This window comes from Erinaceus europaeus, chromosome 21, assembly GCF_950295315.1.
Source record: "Erinaceus europaeus chromosome 21, mEriEur2.1, whole genome shotgun sequence".
Taxonomy (NCBI): domain Eukaryota; kingdom Metazoa; phylum Chordata; class Mammalia; order Eulipotyphla; family Erinaceidae; genus Erinaceus; species Erinaceus europaeus.
Window position 1 is genome coordinate 1026214 of NC_080182.1, and position 20041 is coordinate 1046254.

Here is a 20041-nt window from a genome sequence, read left to right on the forward strand (position 1 = left end):
TTGGCATAGGACAGTGAGCTGATGCCTCCCCTTATTGTCATTCAGCAGAGACCCTACAAGCGAATCTGCCCAGAGTGGAACGTCCTTTTCGGCTCTGGAGACATCAGTGGCACCGTGGCTCTGTGGCTTGGCTTCAAACCATCTGGACCATGGCCGTAGAACCCAGTTGCTCCGAATCCACGAGGAGGAGACTTGGAAGGAGGTGAGTGATACAGATCAGGGAATTTTTTGATGTTACCATGGTTGAGGGGACTCTGACTTGGAGGAGCCACTTGATTTGAGGGATTCAGTTTTCTGGAACTAGTTCATCCACTGGTTTTGTATTTCCCACTGGTGGAGAAAAGCTAGTGATTTCCTAAGAGAGGTAGATGCAAATTCTGCTGTATGCTGCCGCCCCCACCCCCACCCCTCAAGAGCCTTTTGGAATTGACCTTTGGTGTCTTGCTTGCAGAAAAATAATAATAATAAGTCCAAGTTTCTGGCAAAAATGCTGCACGTGTGTTCTGCACATTGGCTTCCAGGCGACTGTTTGTTTCTAATTAGGGAGCTGGAGCCTGCTGGCAGGGGAACCATATTTGTCACAAGTTGTGGTGTTAGGTTTGGTTTGTCTATGTTTTTAACGTGGGGGTGGGGGCCAGGCAAATTGTGCTGGATCGTTCCCTTTGTAGACGGGTCTGTCTATATGTTGATCACACCTCCTCTGTGTGGTGCTTCATGCATTCAGGCATTCTCAGCTGTCCCTTTGGAGCCTGCCTCACCATTAACCCCTTGTGCTCTCTGGTCTTTTCATTCCAATACCCAAACTTCAGGATTAAAAAAATATATATTTACTATTATTTTGGGGGGGGGTTTGGTAGGACAGAGAAATTTGAGAGGGGAGAAGGAAATAGAGAGATGAGTGAGAGAAGCCTGCAGACCTGCTTCACTGCTCATGAGGTTCCCCACTGCAGGTGAGGAAGGCAGGTGAGGGGGCTTGAACCCAGGTCCTCACTCATGGCTTATGGTAACATGTGTGCTCTACCTGGTGCATCACCACCTGGTTCTTTTCTTTTGTAATAAATCCTACTTGATCAGGATGCTGAGAAAAGTAAATGGACAGTCAATAAATAGAGCATATCACAGATTGTCTAGAAATCATACAAGCTCAGCACATCTTAATTTCTTCCCCTCACCAATAAAATTAGAGATGGGTGTATGGAATGATCCTAGTGTATTTAAATTTTTGAATTTAAATCTGTTAAGTGACAGACACTATGGGTGGTAGACATTAGAGTTAAAACCATGAAATGGACAAAAAAAAAAACCCCACACAAATAAACTAACAAAGACCCTCTCCCTAGCCTGTAGGGCACTTGAATTTTGGAGAACACCGTCAATTTGCAAGGAGCCACCCCTGCTTTTCACTCTTCAGTTGGTGGAGGTCTGATGGTGTTAGTACCAGAGGGCCCCCGGGAGACCTCAGGAGCCCAACCCATTAGCCCATTACAGAACCCAAGCCCATAGTGATAGGCATGTTCTTAATCACATGACCTACATTTATTTCCCCAATCAATATGAATCTGAAGATTTCTGTGGGAATTGCAGAGTAAAGACATACTTCCCTAGTTAGTTTTGTTCTGTCATATTTGGTGTTATCCTAGTTCAGAAAGTCTTAACAGGTGTTGGGGGGTGTGGGGAGGCTTAATAAAAGTTAAAAAAAAAGAATAAAGCCCTCTCTCTCTCTCTCTCTCTCTCTCTTTCTTAGATTTTCCTAATTATATCTGCCTACCCATTCAAGGAGTGTGTATATGGGAGGGGCATATTCTTCATTATTATTTTGACTCCTTTTCTGTTCTATTCTTCTTTGGACTTTGCCAGTGAGGACTTTGTGGCTGATACAAAGCTCTTGGCTGAAGAGCTTCTCCATAAAACTGACAACTTTGAGAGAGAGAGGGGTGTGTGGGGAAAGACTGCAGAAGAGATCATCCTGGCATATCCAGTGTGTATGTGAGTGGGGGGATTGAACTCAGGACCTCATGCATGCAAGTCATGTGCTCTACCACTGGGCCACCTGCCCAGCTGCAGAAACCTCTGGTGGTCTTGCTAGCTAGTACTTAAAAAGATAGGGAGGAAGACTACCCTCTTCCCTGTCTCTTGGTTCCTTTTGGATGGTAACCCCTCCATGCCATTCCAACTCCAGAGTCTCTTATGAGACTTCAGGATTCTGAAGTCTAATTTGGGATTCTAACTATGCTGATTGCTGAGAGAAAGTAGCTTTTTAGTTGATTGGTGGGTACAGAATGGATCACACACGATGCTGATATTATCCCCTCACTGCCCATGTATCTGAGCTGATGCTGGGAAGTCTGGAAGAGGAAAGCCATTCTTCCCACAGCTCTTGTTAGCACATGTTAGCTCTTGTTAGCAATGGTCCCCATTGCATAAGACAACCTGCCTAGAAGCTTAAGCTTATTTATATTTTTTAATTTTATTTTTAATGAGAGAGATACAGAAAGATACACACAAATTATAACAACAATATTAATAGAGACAGGGAGGCAAAGAGACACAGAGAGTGAAAGAAACCACTGATCCAAGGATTCTCTTATGCTGTGGGGGCTGAGCTCGAACCTGGGTCCTGCACATGGCAGAGCAGCGCACTGTCCAGGCGAGCTATTCCATAGGCCCTAAGCTATTTTCAGAGATCTGTTATCCCTACAGATTTCATTGACTTATGCCTCTTGGTGAGATGAATGCAGACATTCAAAGATGAAGAAAAGCCGCCTGGGGCCAGGTGGTGGGGCATCTAGTTGAGGGCACACGCTACAGTGCAGTGTCCTGGGTTCAAGCCCCTGGACCCACCTGCAGGGGAAAAGCTTCACAAGTGGTAAAGCAGGGCTGCAGGGGCCTCTCTGTCTCTCTCAATTTCTTCCTGCCTCTATAAAATAAATAAAATAGAATAAGAGGAGAAGGCTCACTAGGGGTTCATTGATTCATGTATTTATTTACCCCCCAACCTTACCCCCCCAATCAGTTGTCAGGTTCCTATCACTTGCCAGATTCATACAGAATGGGTGGTGGTGGTGTGTGTGGGGAGGGTGGAGTGGGGTTCTTGGGTGAGCAGGAATGCCAGGAATTTTTGGTGGCAACTGAGCTCTGTTATGCACGCATCCATCTGTCCATCCTGGAATTTTTTTTTTTTTTTTTTTGCTTGTGTGCAAAAGGAAGTGCCACTCCCACTCCCACTCCCTCCCAGAGAATACAGGTGCAGCCCTGAGGTGGCAAGGAGGCTGGAGCCCCTGGAGAACTGCGGTTAGCCAGGCGCACCCCCACCACCTCCAGCGCGGGCGGGGCGCGGACTAGCCAGGGGCAGCGCTCGCTCCTCGGGAACCCCGCAGGTGGCGCTCGCGGGGAGCTCCGGCAACCAGCGGCTCCGCGATGCTGGGCGCATGGGCTTCGTCAGAAGGTGGAAATCTCTCTCTGAGAAGCTGCCATCTCCCCGCCACCCGATCGCGTCCGTCCCAGTCCCTTCCTGCCCCTGCCTCTCCCTTCCCTTCCGCCCTCGCTCCTCTTCCAGAGTTGACAAGAGCCCTCCGACCACCCCGACACTGCCACCCCCTCCCCAGCACCCCTCCCAGGATGGGGCCGGGGCTTCCGGAGAGCCCCAACTGTGCTCGCAGCATCCCAGTCCGCGCGCGCTGAGCTGGGCCGGCGCCCCCACCCTCCCACACCAGCCGCTGCCTCCACCCCGCAGCTGGACTGTGCACCCGGGGTGCGCGCGTGGGGTGCGGGACACACGGGGTCCCGGGGCTGAATTCTCGGTCTGCTCTTCCAGGCTGGCACAACCAGGTAAGTCAGTGCCAACTTTGCATCCCTGGTTGCACGGGAGGGGGGCAGGTGTTTGTGTGTGTGTGGTGGGGGGGCGCACGCTCTGATTTTTTTTTTTTTTTTTTTGGCAAAGTCTCTTAGGGGGCTGCTGCGTAGCCAGAGCAACTTTTAGACGCCCAGGTTTTCTCTCTGGCTGGCTTGTTTGTCGTTGTTATTGCTGTTTTCCCAGAAGCAACATTACAATAAGTCCAGGTTTCCTTCCATCCAGGGGAACTTTCCTGAGCCCAGGTGCGGCGTGGCGCTTGGGGTGTGAGGGGAGGGAGGGTACCCGCCAACGGGGAGTCCTCGAGGTGTTGGAGTGGGGTGCGGGGCGGGGGGTGGTGGTGGAACACACTGCTTTAGAGATTGGGCAGGTGGAGGGAACCCTGGCTGAAGTTGCTGCCTCCCCAGTGACAGCAAGGACGCCCTGGAGGGAAGTCGTGGGAAATGGTGGTGGTGGTGGCGGCGGGGTGTGTGGTCTCGGTGTGGTTGTGCCCCCTCCCAGGACATTTTATTGCACGGGGCTCCAAACTCATCACAGAGGTTTGCAGACGCCTTTGATGCAGGGAAGTGCTCCAGCCAGCGCTCAGTTTTCCTCCGGAGAGGGGTGTGGTGGCTCAGGGGACGGGAGGGGCCACCGAGGCTGCGTCCCAGCTGGCTGGAGAGATCGGGACCCCTGGTGCTACAGCAGATCCCTCCCCGCAAAGACTGTGGAGGCGGGGCCAAAGGGAGGCCAGAACGCAGATTATCTTCAGGTGCGGAGCTGGGGGAGCCCGGTTTGAACCCATAGAAGAGCTCACACCTTCCTCTTGAACAAAGTGGGTGGGTTTTGCGTCTCTACTTCCCTTCCTGTTCTGGCGTTCTGACCGTGCCTCTTAGCGACCTTGCTAGAATGGCTTCCAGTTCCAGAACTTGGGGGGTTGGGTGAAGGCTGCACGTGTTCCCAGGGCACCAGCTTCAGTATTCGGGGTTTCCAGAGGTGGGGAGGGGTGGGGGAGAAAGAAAACGTGAACAGTGGTGGAGCTAGAGTGGCAGGAGGTGGGGCAGGAGGAGAGGGGAGAGTGCACTGGGAAAACTTTGCCAGAGAATCATCCCAGCAAGCTCCCTCCTTCTCCCCAGTGGCCTGCAGATGTCACGGGACCTATGTGCCTTTGGGGAGGAGATGCCACTGCTCGGTTTACACCTGTGCTAAAAACGACAGAAAAAAAACACAGCAAATCGTTATCTTACTGCTTTGCCAGGGATTAACAAACAAACAAACAAAAAACACCTTGCTCTGGTCTTACTTGGCTCAGCTGTCTTTGCAGTTTCCTAAACAACTTTTTTTGAGCTGTCCAAGGTACTTGAAAGTGTTCTTACAAGGAGACTATACTTTAAACGAAGTGCTCCTTTCTCCTGCCTTTCTCTCTCTTTTTGATTTCTATCTTTTTTTTAAATCAGTGATTTAATACTGACTTACAAAGTAACATATCAACGGGGGTATAATTCCATACTGTACATACCTACCACCGTTGTTCTGAATCCCCAGTCCCTCTATTGCAAACCACTGAGGTTCTCCCAAGCTTGCAGACATAGGTCAACTACCGTCTCTCTCTATTCTGTTAAAGGATCCATATTTTCAATGACTTTTTTTTTTGACTCTGCCTTTTGTCAAGATAAGCCCACCTCCTCCAAAGAAAACTTTTCTAGAGTATACATGTCTGGAGTTTATGACAATGTCCTATAGTTGGTCTATGCTGAGCTACATAGCACTTCCTCCCCTTGCAAAAGGGAAGCAATAACTTTGTTTTATTTTATTTTATTATATTTTATCTCTGTTGCTGTTTAAAATTGGGAAGGTCTCATTTTTGTTATTGTCTAATAGATTAAGATTAAGCTCAGGATGGCACTGGTTGTCTTCAGGTAACTTCTGGTGTCTTCACAGCCTTTGTTGAGCTGCCACTTCTGGGTTAGATTTGTGCTATTTGTCCATTTTTAAAGAAGCACTGACAAGTCCACCGTACAGGACCAGAGGCTGAGCTCACAGTGGAACCCAGGGTCACATGTAGGAGGTAGGTGGGAGTAGAAAGGAGGTCTGGCCAGTGTAGACGCTGGTGCTCACACATGCGTTCTAATAAAGAACAGCCTCTCCGCTTCCTTTCTTATGGGAAGATTCCCCATGGTTTCATAGGATCAGACTCAAGCCACACTACAGACGAAGCAACGTTCTTGGAGCATGTCAAAGCAAGTAGCAATCCATGACAGGAGTGGATATTGTTGGATCCTGGGCAGCTTTGAAGGGTTGGCTGAGAAGAACTTTGCCAGTCATGGAAACCAAGATTTGCTTTTGTGCCCTCATAGTCAACAGATATGCACCATTTTGTGTGACTGGTGAGCCTGATTTCATTCTCCTGGACACTCCTCATACAGATGGTGTCCTTTGGGCCTTCCAGTGTGAGGCACTGTTTCACTGGCCCTTCTAGATAATTCTCTAGAAAGAGTTGTTCTGGTGGTTTTCTAAGTCGTCGCTAAATTGTACTTCAGACTTCTTTATCTTCCAAGCCTCTGGTAGCAACTTGGCATTTTGCTTGACTCATTGATTTGTCTTTTTTTTTTTTTATAAATATTTATTTTATTTATTCCCTTTTGTTGCCCTTGTTGTTTTATTGTTGTAGTTATTATTGTTGTTGTCGTCATTGTTGGATAGGGCAGAGAGAAATGGAGAGAGGAGGGGAAGACAGAGAGGAGGAGAGAAAGATAGACACCTGCAGACCTGCTTCACCGCCTGTGAAGCGACTCCCCTGCAGGTGGGGAGCCGGGGTTCGAACCGGAATCCTTATGCCGGTCCTTGTGCTTTGCGCCACCTGCGCTTAACCCGCTGCGCTACAGCCCGACTCCCTCATTGATTTGTCTTAAGGACACTGCTTTTAGAGGCCATTTCACTCAAGGAGGCCTTGGGCTAAAGCGTTCCTTAATCTGCATGTGGATTTTGACTTAAAAGCCCTCATTCCAGTTGGGAGGAAATAAAGATACTAGCTGTACCCAGAGAAGTTTTATGTAGCATTGGATGGAATGTCAGAAATAGGAGGTTTGATTCTTCCCAGCCTCAGATAGTTTGAGTCCACCATTGTGATTGGAAATGTTAAGATTAAGATGTCAGTAAGAAAAGCACAACATAGATAAATGGTGGAATATTTTTCATCATCTTGTCTGCACTTTGTCCTTTTGGAACCTGGCTGAATGTATCTAGATGGGTTGCATCATGCTCCATCTCCAACTTCATGTGTCCCCTGGATTATAACACTCAGTTACTATACCTTGAATTCACACGCAAACAGTGTCTATTCATTTGGACACAGACATATGGGAGGTAAGCAGTGCATATATGTTTGGTCAACTCTTAGACTTTGGGATTCTGGAACAAACAATAATAAATGTATTTCAAGGCATCAATCCACTGGGGAAAACTCTGGACATTGGGACAATCACTACATGCTCTTTGTATCTTTTCAACTAGGAAAGGTAATCTGCACCTATATATTTCATGCATTCTGAAAAGTGAGAGCTAAATTTATTCTCTCTATATAATCTTACTATTTTTGTCTTCTTACCATTTTAAGATACAGCCAACACAAGTCCCTTTGGATCCATGTGGATGCAACTCAAAGCCATATTTCCTTGGCTACAGTAGCCAGTATACTGGAGTCACAAACTATCTAGGCAGAAAACAACATGCGTTTGAAAGAAAAGGCCACATGGGGTGGCCAGGCTGTGGCGCCTGCCCGGGTAGAGTGCAAGTTATAGTGCAGAAGGGCCCAGATTTGAGCCTCTAGTCCCCACCTACAAGGGGACAGCTTTGCGAGTGGTAAAGCAATACTGCAGGTGTCTCTCCCTCTCAGGTTCCCTCTCCCCTCTTGATTTCTGGTTCTCTAACAAATAACGATAATAAAAAAATAATTAAAAAAAAGAAAGAGAAGGCTGCATAGCTGAAGATCATTCCCATGTGCATTAAAGCTGACCTTGGGCACATAATAATAGAGGTATAGTTGGCTATGTCTTTCTTCTGATTGACTGTGTATGGCAAAGAACAGATTATCATACTTTCATTCTTTTTAGTCACTTGTAAGCCTTGTATAGTGTTTTTTTTTCTTCTTTTGATGGAACCATGTTATACAAACAAGTTGAGATGGAGTTACAGATTCATTCTTTGAGTAAAGGATTTGTGTGGAAGTTGGTGGCTAGTCCAGACCAAACGCAGTAAATGCATCAGGCAAGATGTATTGTCCTTTTCTATGTTTGGTATCGTCAATGTACAGAAGCCTCAGTTAGTATCATATGCGATCGGTGGATGTGAGCTAAAACTTGTGAGTGAATGAGAAGAATATATACATATGTATATATATATATGTATATATACACATATATATATGCCTGTTTGTACTTTCAATCTTTTCTGTCCTAGAAACCCCATTTATATGAAAACTTCCTGTTTAGTCTGTGAATGTGATATATAGTATCTGCCTTCTCTCTGTTGATCAATTCTGGAAAGTTCTTTATTTGACTGCTGTATTCTTGAGAAAAACTGTGAGAGCCACTAGCTTTTTTTGCTCAGCAGATATCTAGGGCCTGAAGGCAAGTCCTGTAAAGCAGAAAGTGATCTAAAACTCATCAGTTTGCTCCAGTTCTGTTATTTTAGTACACTTTCAGTGGGTAGGAATGGGGAATCCAACTAAGCTGGTCTGGTGTGGGCTGATGTCTGAACTGTGAACAGCAATTTCCCTTCCTTAGAATCTATAATTCTGGGAGCTGGAAAAGAGTTTGGGTGGGGTGGGGTGGGGTGGGGTTGGGTGGGGTGGGGTGAGGTGGGCATAGTGGATATCTGTTGCCTTTCACCATTTCATTTGACAGAACTGGAAACAGAATCTCAGGGAGGCGGCTTGCTGCAAGATCAGAGAACTAAAACGAGTCCAACCACCCTCTAAGAAATCCTTCCATAAAGAGACTCCTGCTCCTAGAAAGAATTAGTGTGGTGGTGCCAATCTGGGGCACCATGTGTCATGATGGTTTTTACCCAGGTGGGTATGTGGTGGGTGGATTGGGGGAGGGGCTCCCACCCCTGTTGGAGCTTTTGTTGGAGCAAGAACCTGGGAACTTATTATTACATCCCCCCTATCTTTCTGAGCCAAAGCAAGATTTACCCAATAGAGGTGATTAAATTTGCTCAAAGTCATTGTCTGCAGCCATCTCTGATCACCTGCATGTTTCCTGAAAATTGTTCGTGCACAGTTTAAGCCTTTTCTTTTTAAATGTCACAAATGAGTCAATAAACAAAACAAAGATTTTTTTTTTTTTTTTTTAGTGTTTACAGCTCTAGGACCTCCCAGGAGAATCCTCTTTTATTTCCCTGCTTTAAACTAAAGGTTTGTTAACAAGAACAAAATTTCTAACAGTGTGGTCTGGAAGGTGGCACAGTGGATAAAGCACTGGACTCTCAACCATGAGGTCCTGAGTCCGATCCCCGGCAGCCCATGTACCAGAATGATGTCTGGTTCTTTCTCTCCTCCTGTCTCTCTCATGAATAAATAAATTCTTTAAAAAATTCTAACAGAGGGTGCATTGACTAAGAGATCTACCTTATCCAAGAGACCTCAGAGCTCTGTAGGACAAAATCACTGCATTGTGAGGGAAAGGAGAAACGAAACTAGGTCTGTAAGGGTGGGAGAGCTGGCATATGCATGCACAGTCGCTAGAGGGCGTCGAAGCACCAGTGGAACCCACTTCCAAAGGGCCTGGTGCCTGACTTCAAAGCTCAAGGATGGGGTTTGACTGAACCCAAAAAGTGTGTGAGGTTTTCTGGACACTTCCTATTTGCCAGTTCAAACTGCCTCGCTGCAGAGATGGTACAAAGGAGTTTTCTTATTAACTAATTAATTTATTTATAAAATGGAAACACTAACAAGACCATAGGATAAGAGGGGTACAGTTCCCATCACTAGAACTCCATATCCCATCCCTTCTCCTGATAGCTTTCCTACTCTTTATCCCTCTGGGAGCATGGACCCAGGGTGCAAAAGGTATGGGGTGCAGAAGGTGGAAGGTCTGGCTTCTGCAGTTGCTTCCCCGCTGAACGTGGGCATTGATAGGTCGATCCATACTACCAGTCTGCCTTTCTCTTTCCCTAGTGAGGCAGGATTCTGGGGAATCGGAGCTCCAGGACACATTGGTGTGGTCGTCTGTCCAGGGAAATCTGGTTGGCATCATGGTAGCATCTGGAACCTGGTGGCTGAAAAAGAGTTAACATATAAATCAGAACAAATTGTTGATTAATCATAAACCTAAAGGCTGGAATAGTGCAGATGAAGATTTGGGGTCTCTGTTTTGGAAATAGCTAGGTATATTTAGGTCTATTCCAAAGGGCCCATGGCTTTATTAGTTTTTGCCTGAGCCTGACATCTGATATGCAGGTGGACCCAAGTTATTGTCTGGGGAGATGATGTCATGACTGGAAAAAGGACCAGAAAGCTGCATCAGGGAAGAGAGTAGCTCTCAAATATGGGAAATGTGTATAAATATTGTTGACTATAAACCCCATCAATCTGATCTGGGGCCCATATTCAGCTTAGGAACCTATGTGACCTCTGCATCCCTGTAGGTCTGAACCTACATTCTATAGTCATCAGTAGGAACATTCCAGGTTGTAACAATTTCAGGACCCACCTTCTTCAGGTGGCAGATAGAATATGTTATTTAACCCCACTTTGGAGGGTGGAACATTCTCAGGAGTTTTCTTTTAGTAGCCTGCAAGGCACTTCTATGGTTGTCTTTGCCCAGGGCAGTATTAGGGTCTGGCTGCTCTTTGTTTCCTGACTTGGGCTTCTTATCCCAGCAAGGACTCACCCTGGGTCCAGACATGGCTGTTGTGAATCCCAGGCTCCCTGTTTTTAAGTTACAAGCCTCTGAAGGAAGTGCTTCTTCCACGTGAGCATCAGCATCTGGAAGATGGGGCCTTGATGGCATGCGAAAGTTAGATGCAGAACTCAGTGGCATTTGGATTTCAGTAGACAGGCTGATGTCCTGTCCTATGGCCTTTTTCTCGAGTTGCTCTCCACCAGCTTCCTCCTTCTCTCCCCACCTGAGCCTTGCCCCTCTCACCTCTTAGCAGAAGGGTCTCATTGATCCATTTGTTAGTAATAGTTGATCACAGCCATGGTGCCAAAAGCTATGCTGGGCATGGAGGGTGAATGTCAAGTTCATTCTATTTGGCTTGGGACAAATAGACACATGAGAGCCCATGCTGGTGAGTATGGGAGAGAGAGATAAACGGTGTGGGGGTGGGGTGGGGCATAGGGGCACTGCTCTGTCTCAGAGAACCTGAAATATAGTCTCTTTAGTCCTTAACATTTAGTCCTTTTTAACATTTTATTGGTAAAGTCTCTATTATTTATTTGTTTATTTTGGGGGTGAATAGTGGGTTATGAGATTGTAAGATTACAGTGTCAGGTGTTTCTTCATCTCCCTCTGTATCAAGGATCTGGGTCTCTGAAGGATAACTCTAAAAGAGGAGGGGGACCATCATTCAGTTTGCATTCTTATATATTTATACATAGAGAAACACCTCTGTCTGTATATCTTTCCTGTCTATCTATCGATCTATCATCTATCTAAGTGCTGCTGGCAGAGGTCTTACACCAAGTGAGTTGCATCATGTTGCTGTATTTATTCAATATTTCATCAATCCCTTAAGATAAATGCCTTTGTAACTGACAGTCATGCAGACAAGAAAATGTTGCACTGCGTATTGCCAAGGAATGAGCTTAGGGCCTTGTATGTGTGTGACGCTGGTGAACAGTCTCCTGGGTTCAATGGATGTACTCTTTTTAAATTTACTTATAGAAAAGAGACAGCCAGAAATCTAGAGGGAAGAGGGAAATAGAGAGAGAGAAACAGAGACACACACACACAGAGAGAGAGAGAGAGAGAGAGAGAGAGAGAGAGACCTGCAGCACTGCTTCACCACTCATGAAGCTTTCCCTTTGCAGGTGGGGACCGGGGGCTCGAACCTGGGTCCTTGCACACTGTAACAAGTGCATTCAACCTGGTGCACCACCACCTGGCCCCCTGGATATACTCTTTTTATTCAAGAGAGGAGGAGGAGGAGAACCAGGGAAAGAAGAAGGGTTACCATAACACTTTTCTACATAGCTCCTTCCGTGCTGTCCACAGTACTCCTATGGGGTGCTGGGACTCAAACCCATGTGTTCTATTGAGTAAGTTACCTGCTTGTCCCTGGGAAAATGATATTTAAAGGAGACACAAGAAGGAGATACTGACAACAGCAACAAGAAACCCTTACCAGTGCATGGCAACTTGGAACAACTTAAACAAGATCTTGTCAGGTGCAGGCTGGAGAGATGCATGCCTTGCCATGTTTATAGCCCTAGCACCACACAGGAGGCATTATAACTCCAGGGGAAGCTCTGGTACTGTGGTCTCTAGCCTTCTCTCTGCCTTCTGTCTCTCTAGATGAAAAAATAAATGGCCCCAGAACAGTATAATCACACATGCTTAAAACCCTGGCTCTGAAAAGACAAAGATAATGAAAGTTGTATTCAGCACGGATTATCAGTGAGAATCAAGACTGATAAGGACAGTAGAACGATGAAAAGAAATCTTTATCATTCTCATTAAAGTGATGGAAACCCTTTCAATATACTCAGAGGTAGTGGGAAGCCTGGCTGGGCCGTCTTTGTGATATTTTGTGCAGTTGTTTCAATAGGCAGCTTAGTGACAGACATCCCAGTGAGTAAATGGAGAAGGCTAGGAGCTGTGTGCTGCAGATCCCATCTGAGAAGCCTGGGACAGGGGTAGGGGTTAGTGGGCTCCTGGGACCAGCTGTGCAGATATCACCTGGCCAGACAATCTGCTAGAAGCTGTGGTGGTCCTGAGATTCGTTGACTTAACTGATTGTGAGTTATTGTGTGTGTGTGTGTGTGTGTGTGTGTGTGTGTGTGTGCACGCGTGTGCGTGTGCACGTGTGCGTGCGTGTGTGTGCAGTGGGGTGTGGGTAGGGAGGTGGCCTGGAGAGGAGGAAGAGGTAGAAACGGTTGATTTGTGGTCAACAGTGAGCCAGATTCTTGTTCTGATTTAATTTGAGAGCTACAGGAAAAAATAAATGTTTCTTATGGTGAGCAATACCATCCGATTAACTGCACTACTTCCTATTTTGCAGATGAGAAAACCCAGGCCCAGTAAGGGATACCACACTGGTTATCAGGAGATTGAGCTAGGGCAAGATCACAGTTTATTCATCATTTGCCTGTGTCCTCTCCTCTGACCCAGGCAGTGCCCACTCCTCCTTCTGCTGTGTGCTTCCTGAGAGCAGGGCTTACCTATCCTTCTTTGCTTAACCCCAAACAATGCCAGGGTTCCAGTTGTTCAGAAACTTTTTTTTTTTAAAGTGAAATTCGGACCAAAAATTTCCTATATGTGTTGAGCCACCTAATGGTCTCCATGACCTAAGTTTATTTTATCTTTTATTTTATTAGTAATTTAATAATGATCAACAAGACTGTGAGATAAGAGGGGTGCAATTCCATACAATTCCCACCACCAGAGTTCTATTAGTTCTATATCCCTTCCCCTATTCTTTATCCCTCTGGGAGTATGGGCCCAGCAAGGGTCATTCTGGAGTACAGAAGGTGGGTGTTCTGGCTTCTGCAATTGCCTCTCCACTGGACATGGGTGTTGGCAAGTGGATCCATACCCCCAGCCTGTCTCTCTCTTTCCCTAGTGGGGCAGGGCTCTGGGGAGGTGGGACTCCAGGACACATTGGCAAGGTCCTCTGCCCAGGGGAGTTGTTGGCATCATGGTAGCATCTGCGGTTTGGTAGCTGAAAAGCATTAAGATATAAAGCAGAACAAATTGTTTAGTAATCAGGAACCTAAAGGTGATGAGATTTGAAGTCTTCGTGTTGGAAAAAGCTAGGAAGTGCATTTTAGGTGTATACCAAGGGGTCCATGACTTTACTGATTTTTGCTTAAACCCGACAGCTAACATGCAGCTGGGCTGAGAATGTTGTCTGGGAAGATGGTGTCAGAGTTGAGAATAGGACTAGAAAATTGGACCAGGGAAGAGGGTATGGGAAAATATGTCTAAATACCATTAACTATAACCCCCATTGATCTGACACATGTCTATTCATATTTAGCACAGGAGCCTGTGTAACCTCTGCATTCCTGCCATGATCCAAGCTTTTTATGTTCTGTATTTAGAGAGACAGAAGGGGGAGAGCCGCCATTGCACCACTCCACCATCCAGGAGTTCCTCTGGTGCTGTCTGTGGGGTTTCCATGTGGTTCTTATTATTAAACTCAAGGCCTCACATATGAAAGGTGTGTGCTCTGTTTACTCAGTTACTTCTCAGGCTACTCACATTTTGGGGGGAGTGGTGACGGGGGGATAAATTCCCAAGCTCTGTAGTTGTTTCTTTCCTCTTCGTTTTTATTGTGGAGTGTGCCAAGAAATCACTGGATTGCAGTGCAATTTGATAAAGACAGATACTTGTCCATTTAAGAGCGTAGGTCATCACATTAAGTAGACTTGGTCAGATTCTGGCTCTGTCCCTGCCTTTGGGCAAATTGCTATACCTCACAGCTCACCTTATTTGTAAAACTGAGGCAAAGACTTACCTAATTTACGAGGGGTCCTACAGTATAGCTACATACATGGTGTTTAATATTTCTCACTCCTATTCTCTGATCTTCCCAGAGAAGACTTGCTTATATTGTGTGTTATCTCTTTTTAATTTTTATTAATTTGCCACTGGCAAAGACATACATTTCTTTCTTAAAGATTTATTTATTAATGGGGGTTAGAGAATGGCACCATCCCAGAGCATCACTCTGGCACATACAGTGCTAGGGCTCACACTTGTGCTTGAGGGTTCAGTGCCTTATCCACTGCACCACTTCCCAGACTACTTAAAAACATGTGTATAAGGAGAGTGAGAGAACCCGAGTCCTAGTTTAGCATATTCAGTTCTGGGAGACCCCAGTCCAGAGCCTGATGCACATAAGCCTTGAGCTCTGCCCTTGGACTGTAAACTGCTACATGCTGAATTAGGTCTTCTTGGGTCTACATCCCAGCTCTGCTTAACCTCACTGCACAGATAAAAACATGAGATTCTCAGTACTGGGTGATGGGGCACCTGGTTGAGCGCACATGTTACAGTGCACAAGGACCTGATTTCAGGCCCCCCGGTCCCCACTTGCAGGGGGAAAGCTTTGTGAGAGGTGTAGCAGAGCTGCAGCTGTCTCTTTGCTCATCTCTCTCTCTGCCTTCCACTTCCCTCTCCATTTCTGACTGTCTCTGTCTGATAAATAGGTAAATAAATATAATAGAAATGAGTTTCTCCAGGAGAACTGTGAGCTCTGGAAAGTACAGTGCAAATCTGCAGCATTGCCAGTACTCATGGCATTGGGGCACAAAGAAGTCACTAGGACTGCAACTATTATTGGCAGGAGGGCGCTTCTCAAAAGCTGGAGCTCGGGAGTTGGGTGGTAGCGCAGCGGGTTAAGCGCATGTGGCGCAAAGCACAAGGACCGGCGTAAGGATCCCGGTTCAAGCCCCCGGCTCCCCACCTGCAGGGGATTCACTCACAGGTGGTGAAGCAGGTCTGCAGGTGTCTGTCTTTCTCTCCCTCTCTCTGCCTTCCCCTCCTCTCTCCATTTCTCTCTGTCCTATCCAATAACGACGACATCAATAACCACAACAATAAAACAACAAGGGCAACAAAAGGGAGTAAATAAATAAATAAATAAAATTATTTTTTTAAAAAAGGCTGGAGCTTATACATAATTACCCAAGTGGGAGATTTATTTTCTGTGTTGCAAGGGTGTGGTGTGTTTAGGAAACTATGGCAGGAGTCCGCAGTCTGAGGTGTGCTTTCCATAGCTACTGACCCAACCATGTACCTTTCTGTTCCTTCCTGTCCTGTCTTGCCCTTACTGCCTACCAATTCCATGCCTGGTCACAAAGGTGACTCAGGGGGTTATACTGGAACTTCTCCAGAAGCCAAGCTCTGTTCCTGCTAGCCCCAACTTTATTTCAGATGCGAAGGATGCTTAGCTCTGGCCCCCAGGAAACCAGCCAGCTTACAGAATTGATCCCTCCACCCTGCTAGCCCCAGCCATAGACATTCTTTGTATTTGACTTTATGTAGCTCCTAGGTTGTTTCCAACAGGAACTGTGGCAGTCAGTAGACAACTCATTGGGAAGTTTCTCTTCTCAAAATCCAAAATGCTAGGTGCACAAAAGACTTTTTTTTCCCTGGAAGTTTGAATTCTCCAGGCATGTCTGCAAATTATCATTCTCACTCTTGAGTCTAAATATCCTAAAGGAATGGTAACGACACGGGTGGATGGACCCCACTGCTGGGGTTTCACATCCAGTGGGTTTAGTGTCAAGATTGAGTAATTAACATATTTTAAAGCATGTAGTCTTTTTTTAATAAGGTTTGTTTATTTTTATAAGGGGGTGTTGGTATGCTTCTAAAAACCCCTTCTGTTTCATTAGTTTAATCCCCCCTGCTTAACACTATTCTATTTACATAACCACTTCATTCTGTTTACATAACCTCTGTTAACAGGCACCACCCTCCCTCCAGGGCATTGGTGGTTTAGTGGTAGAATTCTCACCTGCTCCGCCCCCTCTCCTTGTCATACCCTGATTTTCACCAGTCACTTTTCTCTCCACCCTCTCTGCATCTCATCGTGTTCCCACCCTACTGGGCTAGTATATTTATAAGGACAAGATTGTTTGTAGTTTTTAGTTTAGCTTAGCTTGGTATAGATTGCGCTGCGTCCTGCATGAATAAAGAGATACTGCGTACAACCCAGCCATGAGTCCCGGGTCGTCTGTTACCCACCCGTGAAGCCAGCCCAGCGAAAACAACAAGGGGGGAGGGGAGAGGAGAGAGGAGAGAGAGAGAGAATTGAATCTCGAACCTCTGGGGTCTCAGGCATGCAAGTCCTGTGCTTTCATGCTGAGGCCTCTCCTTAGTCCTAGAATCAAATAATTTCTATCTCTGACAATTCCCCAAGTGAGGTGCATGCTGCTAATTTAGGGACCACACTTTGAGATCCAGTGCCTTAAGTACTCTCTCCTAGGGATTGGACGGTGGTGCACCTGGTAGAGTGCACATGCTACCATGTGCAAGGCCCTGGGCCCCATTGCAGGGTTAGGCGGAGCTTCACAGGCACTAGAGTGGTGCTGTAGGTCTCTGTTTCCCTCTTTATTTCTCTCTGTCTCTACCAGAAAAGTAAGGGGAAAAAAATACTTGCCGGGGAAGGTGGAGTCATGCTTGCAGCAATAGTCCTGGTGGCAAAAATAAAATAAGAAAAAAAAAAAAACCAACCTCTCACTATAGACAAAACTGCTGTGCATTTTCTCTGCTGTGGGCTACCGCTGAGAAAGCATTAGTGGTGAAGAAAGGGTTGTGACATTTACTGAGCACCTGTGACATTTGCCATGTGCCAGGTACCTCACAGAGTACTTAGCACATATTATTCGGTTTAATCCCCACACCTGCCCTGCCAGTCAATTCATAATTATTTACTGAGAGCCCATCATATGCCATAGGGTGTGCTGAGCTGGGCTCGGGCCTGTGGAGTGAACACCCCAGTCAATACTCCTGACCTTCTAGATATTATAGTTCAATGGAGAAGCATTCTGGAGCAGAAAATCAGAAGGGTAATAAGCCTACACTTGGAAACAGCAGAGCCAAGAAGCCGAATAACTCCTCTGAGGTTAGACAGCTAGTGGGAGACAGAGGAGCCTGAACACAAAGGGTAGAGAGTCCCTTCAGCAAATCAGAGGTTCTCAAACTTCATAAGCTTAGGTCCTTTTGCACTTTAAAAAGTGGTTAAGGATCCGCAGGAGCTCTTGTTTATTCAGATTAGTGTGCCATTTGCTGCACTGAAAGCAAAGTGTTCTGGTCTCTGGGGACAGTCACAGTAACCCAGGCTACACTCAATAGCATCCGCTCAAGACGTGGAATCCTGACTTGTCTCTACTGTCGTCTGTAGCCATCAGAGATGAGACGACTCATTTTCTTCTTCTAACCTTTTTTTTAAAATAAGGACTCGCTCTCTCTCTCTCTCTCTTTTAGATAGAGACAGGGAGACAGAGTGAAAGAGGCCATAGCACTGAACATCCCTTCATTGTGGTGGGGGCTGGGCTTGAGCCTTGGAGGCACACAGCCTGAGAGCCTCTCCTAAGTCTTACCCCGTGTTTCCAGTGAAGGCGACTCCCTAAAAGAAAATGCTGACCTGCTTTAGAAATGCCTTTAAAAATATGCATGTGTATGTATTTATGATGAGGAAAAGCAACAGTCAGAGTGTCCATCACTGAACAAAAGAGGAGGTGGCTGTATCCTTCTTTGAAGGCTCTCAAGCCCAGCTGAAGGCATCTAAGCAGATGTGGTTCATGAACGTTTGCGAAAGGCCTTGCCTGACAGGTGCCTCTCAGTGCTGGCATAGCGAGGGAAGCCCATGGAGGCCGGGGGAGGGCACCGTCTTGGTGTTTGCTCTCAGCAAGAGAGATAAGTGTGGGGGGTCAGGCGGTAGCGCACCGGTTAATCGCACATGGTGCAAAGCACAAGGACCTGCACAAGGATCTCCACCTGCGGGGGGGGGGGGGGAAGGGGGTCGCTTCACAAGCAGTGAAGCAGGTCTGCAGGTGTCTATCTTTCTCGCCCCCTCTCTGTCTTCCCCTCCTCTTTCAGTTTCTCTCTGTCCTATCCAACAACAACAGTAAAAAAAACCAGCAACAATGGAAAAACAAGTGGCTTCCAGGAGTAGTGGATTTGTAGTGCTGGTACTGAGCCCCAGTGATAACCCTGGAAGGAGAAAGAGAGAGAGAGAGAGAGAGAGAGAGAGAGAGAGAGAGAGAAAAGAAGAAGAAGAAGAAGAAGAAGAAGAAGAAGAAGAAGAAGAAGAAGAAGAAGGAAGGAGGAGGAGGAGGAGGAGGAGGAGGAGGAGGAGGAGGAGAGAGAGAGAGAGAGAGAGGAGAGATAAGAGATAGGTGGACGATCACAGTTGAGAGCTTGCAGCTTCCAGGAAGGTTGGCAGCTGAATCACATGGGCATTAATCTCATCTCAGGCTAATGATGGCTGAGGGGCTACCATTTCTCATCATTTTTATTTATTATCTAAAGGGAATGAGAAGTCCTAGGAGACCTGTTCCTTCCATAGGTAATGCGCTGTGGATGTTTAGACACTGAAGCATGGCCAACCCCATGCTTGATGGCATTATTAAGTTTTATTGTGTAAAATCAACTGAACGGGAGCTGAGGCAACTCAACCTGGTTCTCAGTTGATGACCAAGGAATTCAAATCACCTTCTGTTTTTTCTACGAACCAGTGAGCCTGGGGGAAAGCTCCAGAGAAGTGGGGGTGGCTACTGAGAGTGAGGGTCCTCTGGAGAGAGAAATTGGCAGAGGGAGTCCTGTACACCTTCAGGACACCAAGCATCTGGATTCCCCAAAGAACTTCTCCAACTTACCTCCAGATACACGGTGTCATATAAACACGCCCCATGGCTCAGATCCACCAACAAAGAGAAGTCTGGTGGAAGGCGACTCTTTGTCCTGTCCATTAAAAGCTAGAGCTTGACACGAAGTATCTCCTTTGGCTGCCTGAGGAAGCATGGAATCTTTGTATATAATTTGTTTTTTGGCTAGGTGATTGTAACTTTTCAGAAGGAATGTCTTTTGGGGAGGAGCATGTGTGCAGGAGTCCCAGTACCTGGCAGTCACCTCTCCTTTGACCATCACATCGAAAGGGAGTCTAAGGATATATCCCAGGAAAAGCCAGGTCTTGGAAACCCTTTTAGACAAATTTCTAGTGCTTGTTCATTTATAGTTTATTAATGTTATGCCGGAGAATTAAAGCAGAGCCTCAGATATGTGTGATCGTGCTGACCTACCTTCTTAGTTTTTTTTTTTTTTTTTCAATGCTATCTTCTGAGAAACAGACAGAGGAGAGACACTAACATAGCATTCCATCACTCTGGGAACTCCATTTGGTGCTGTCTGGTGCTCCCATGTGATATGGTGGACTGAACATAGGGCCTCATGCATGATGAAGCATGTGTTTCACTCACCCATGAACTATTTCTTGGCCACTCTTTTGTCTTTCTTTTTTTCTTCCTTCCTTCCT

The 20041-nt window shown here is 46.3% G+C and overlaps 1 protein-coding gene across 2 annotated transcripts in view; it reads left to right on the forward strand.

Annotated features, from left to right (window-relative positions):
• Positions 1–20041, forward strand: part of CPNE4 (copine 4) — a 732756-nt gene that overhangs the window by 197545 nt on the left and 515170 nt on the right. The window contains exon 2 of one of the 2 annotated variants that reach the window (XM_060180243.1): positions 49–202. In XM_060180243.1, coding sequence (XP_060036226.1) covers positions 150–202 — 53 coding nt within the window. In that variant the 5' untranslated portion in view covers positions 49–149. Of the gene's footprint in view, positions 1–48; positions 203–3778; positions 3829–20041 lie in introns of those variants that run through there. The other variant, XM_060180244.1, reaches the window with a different exon arrangement.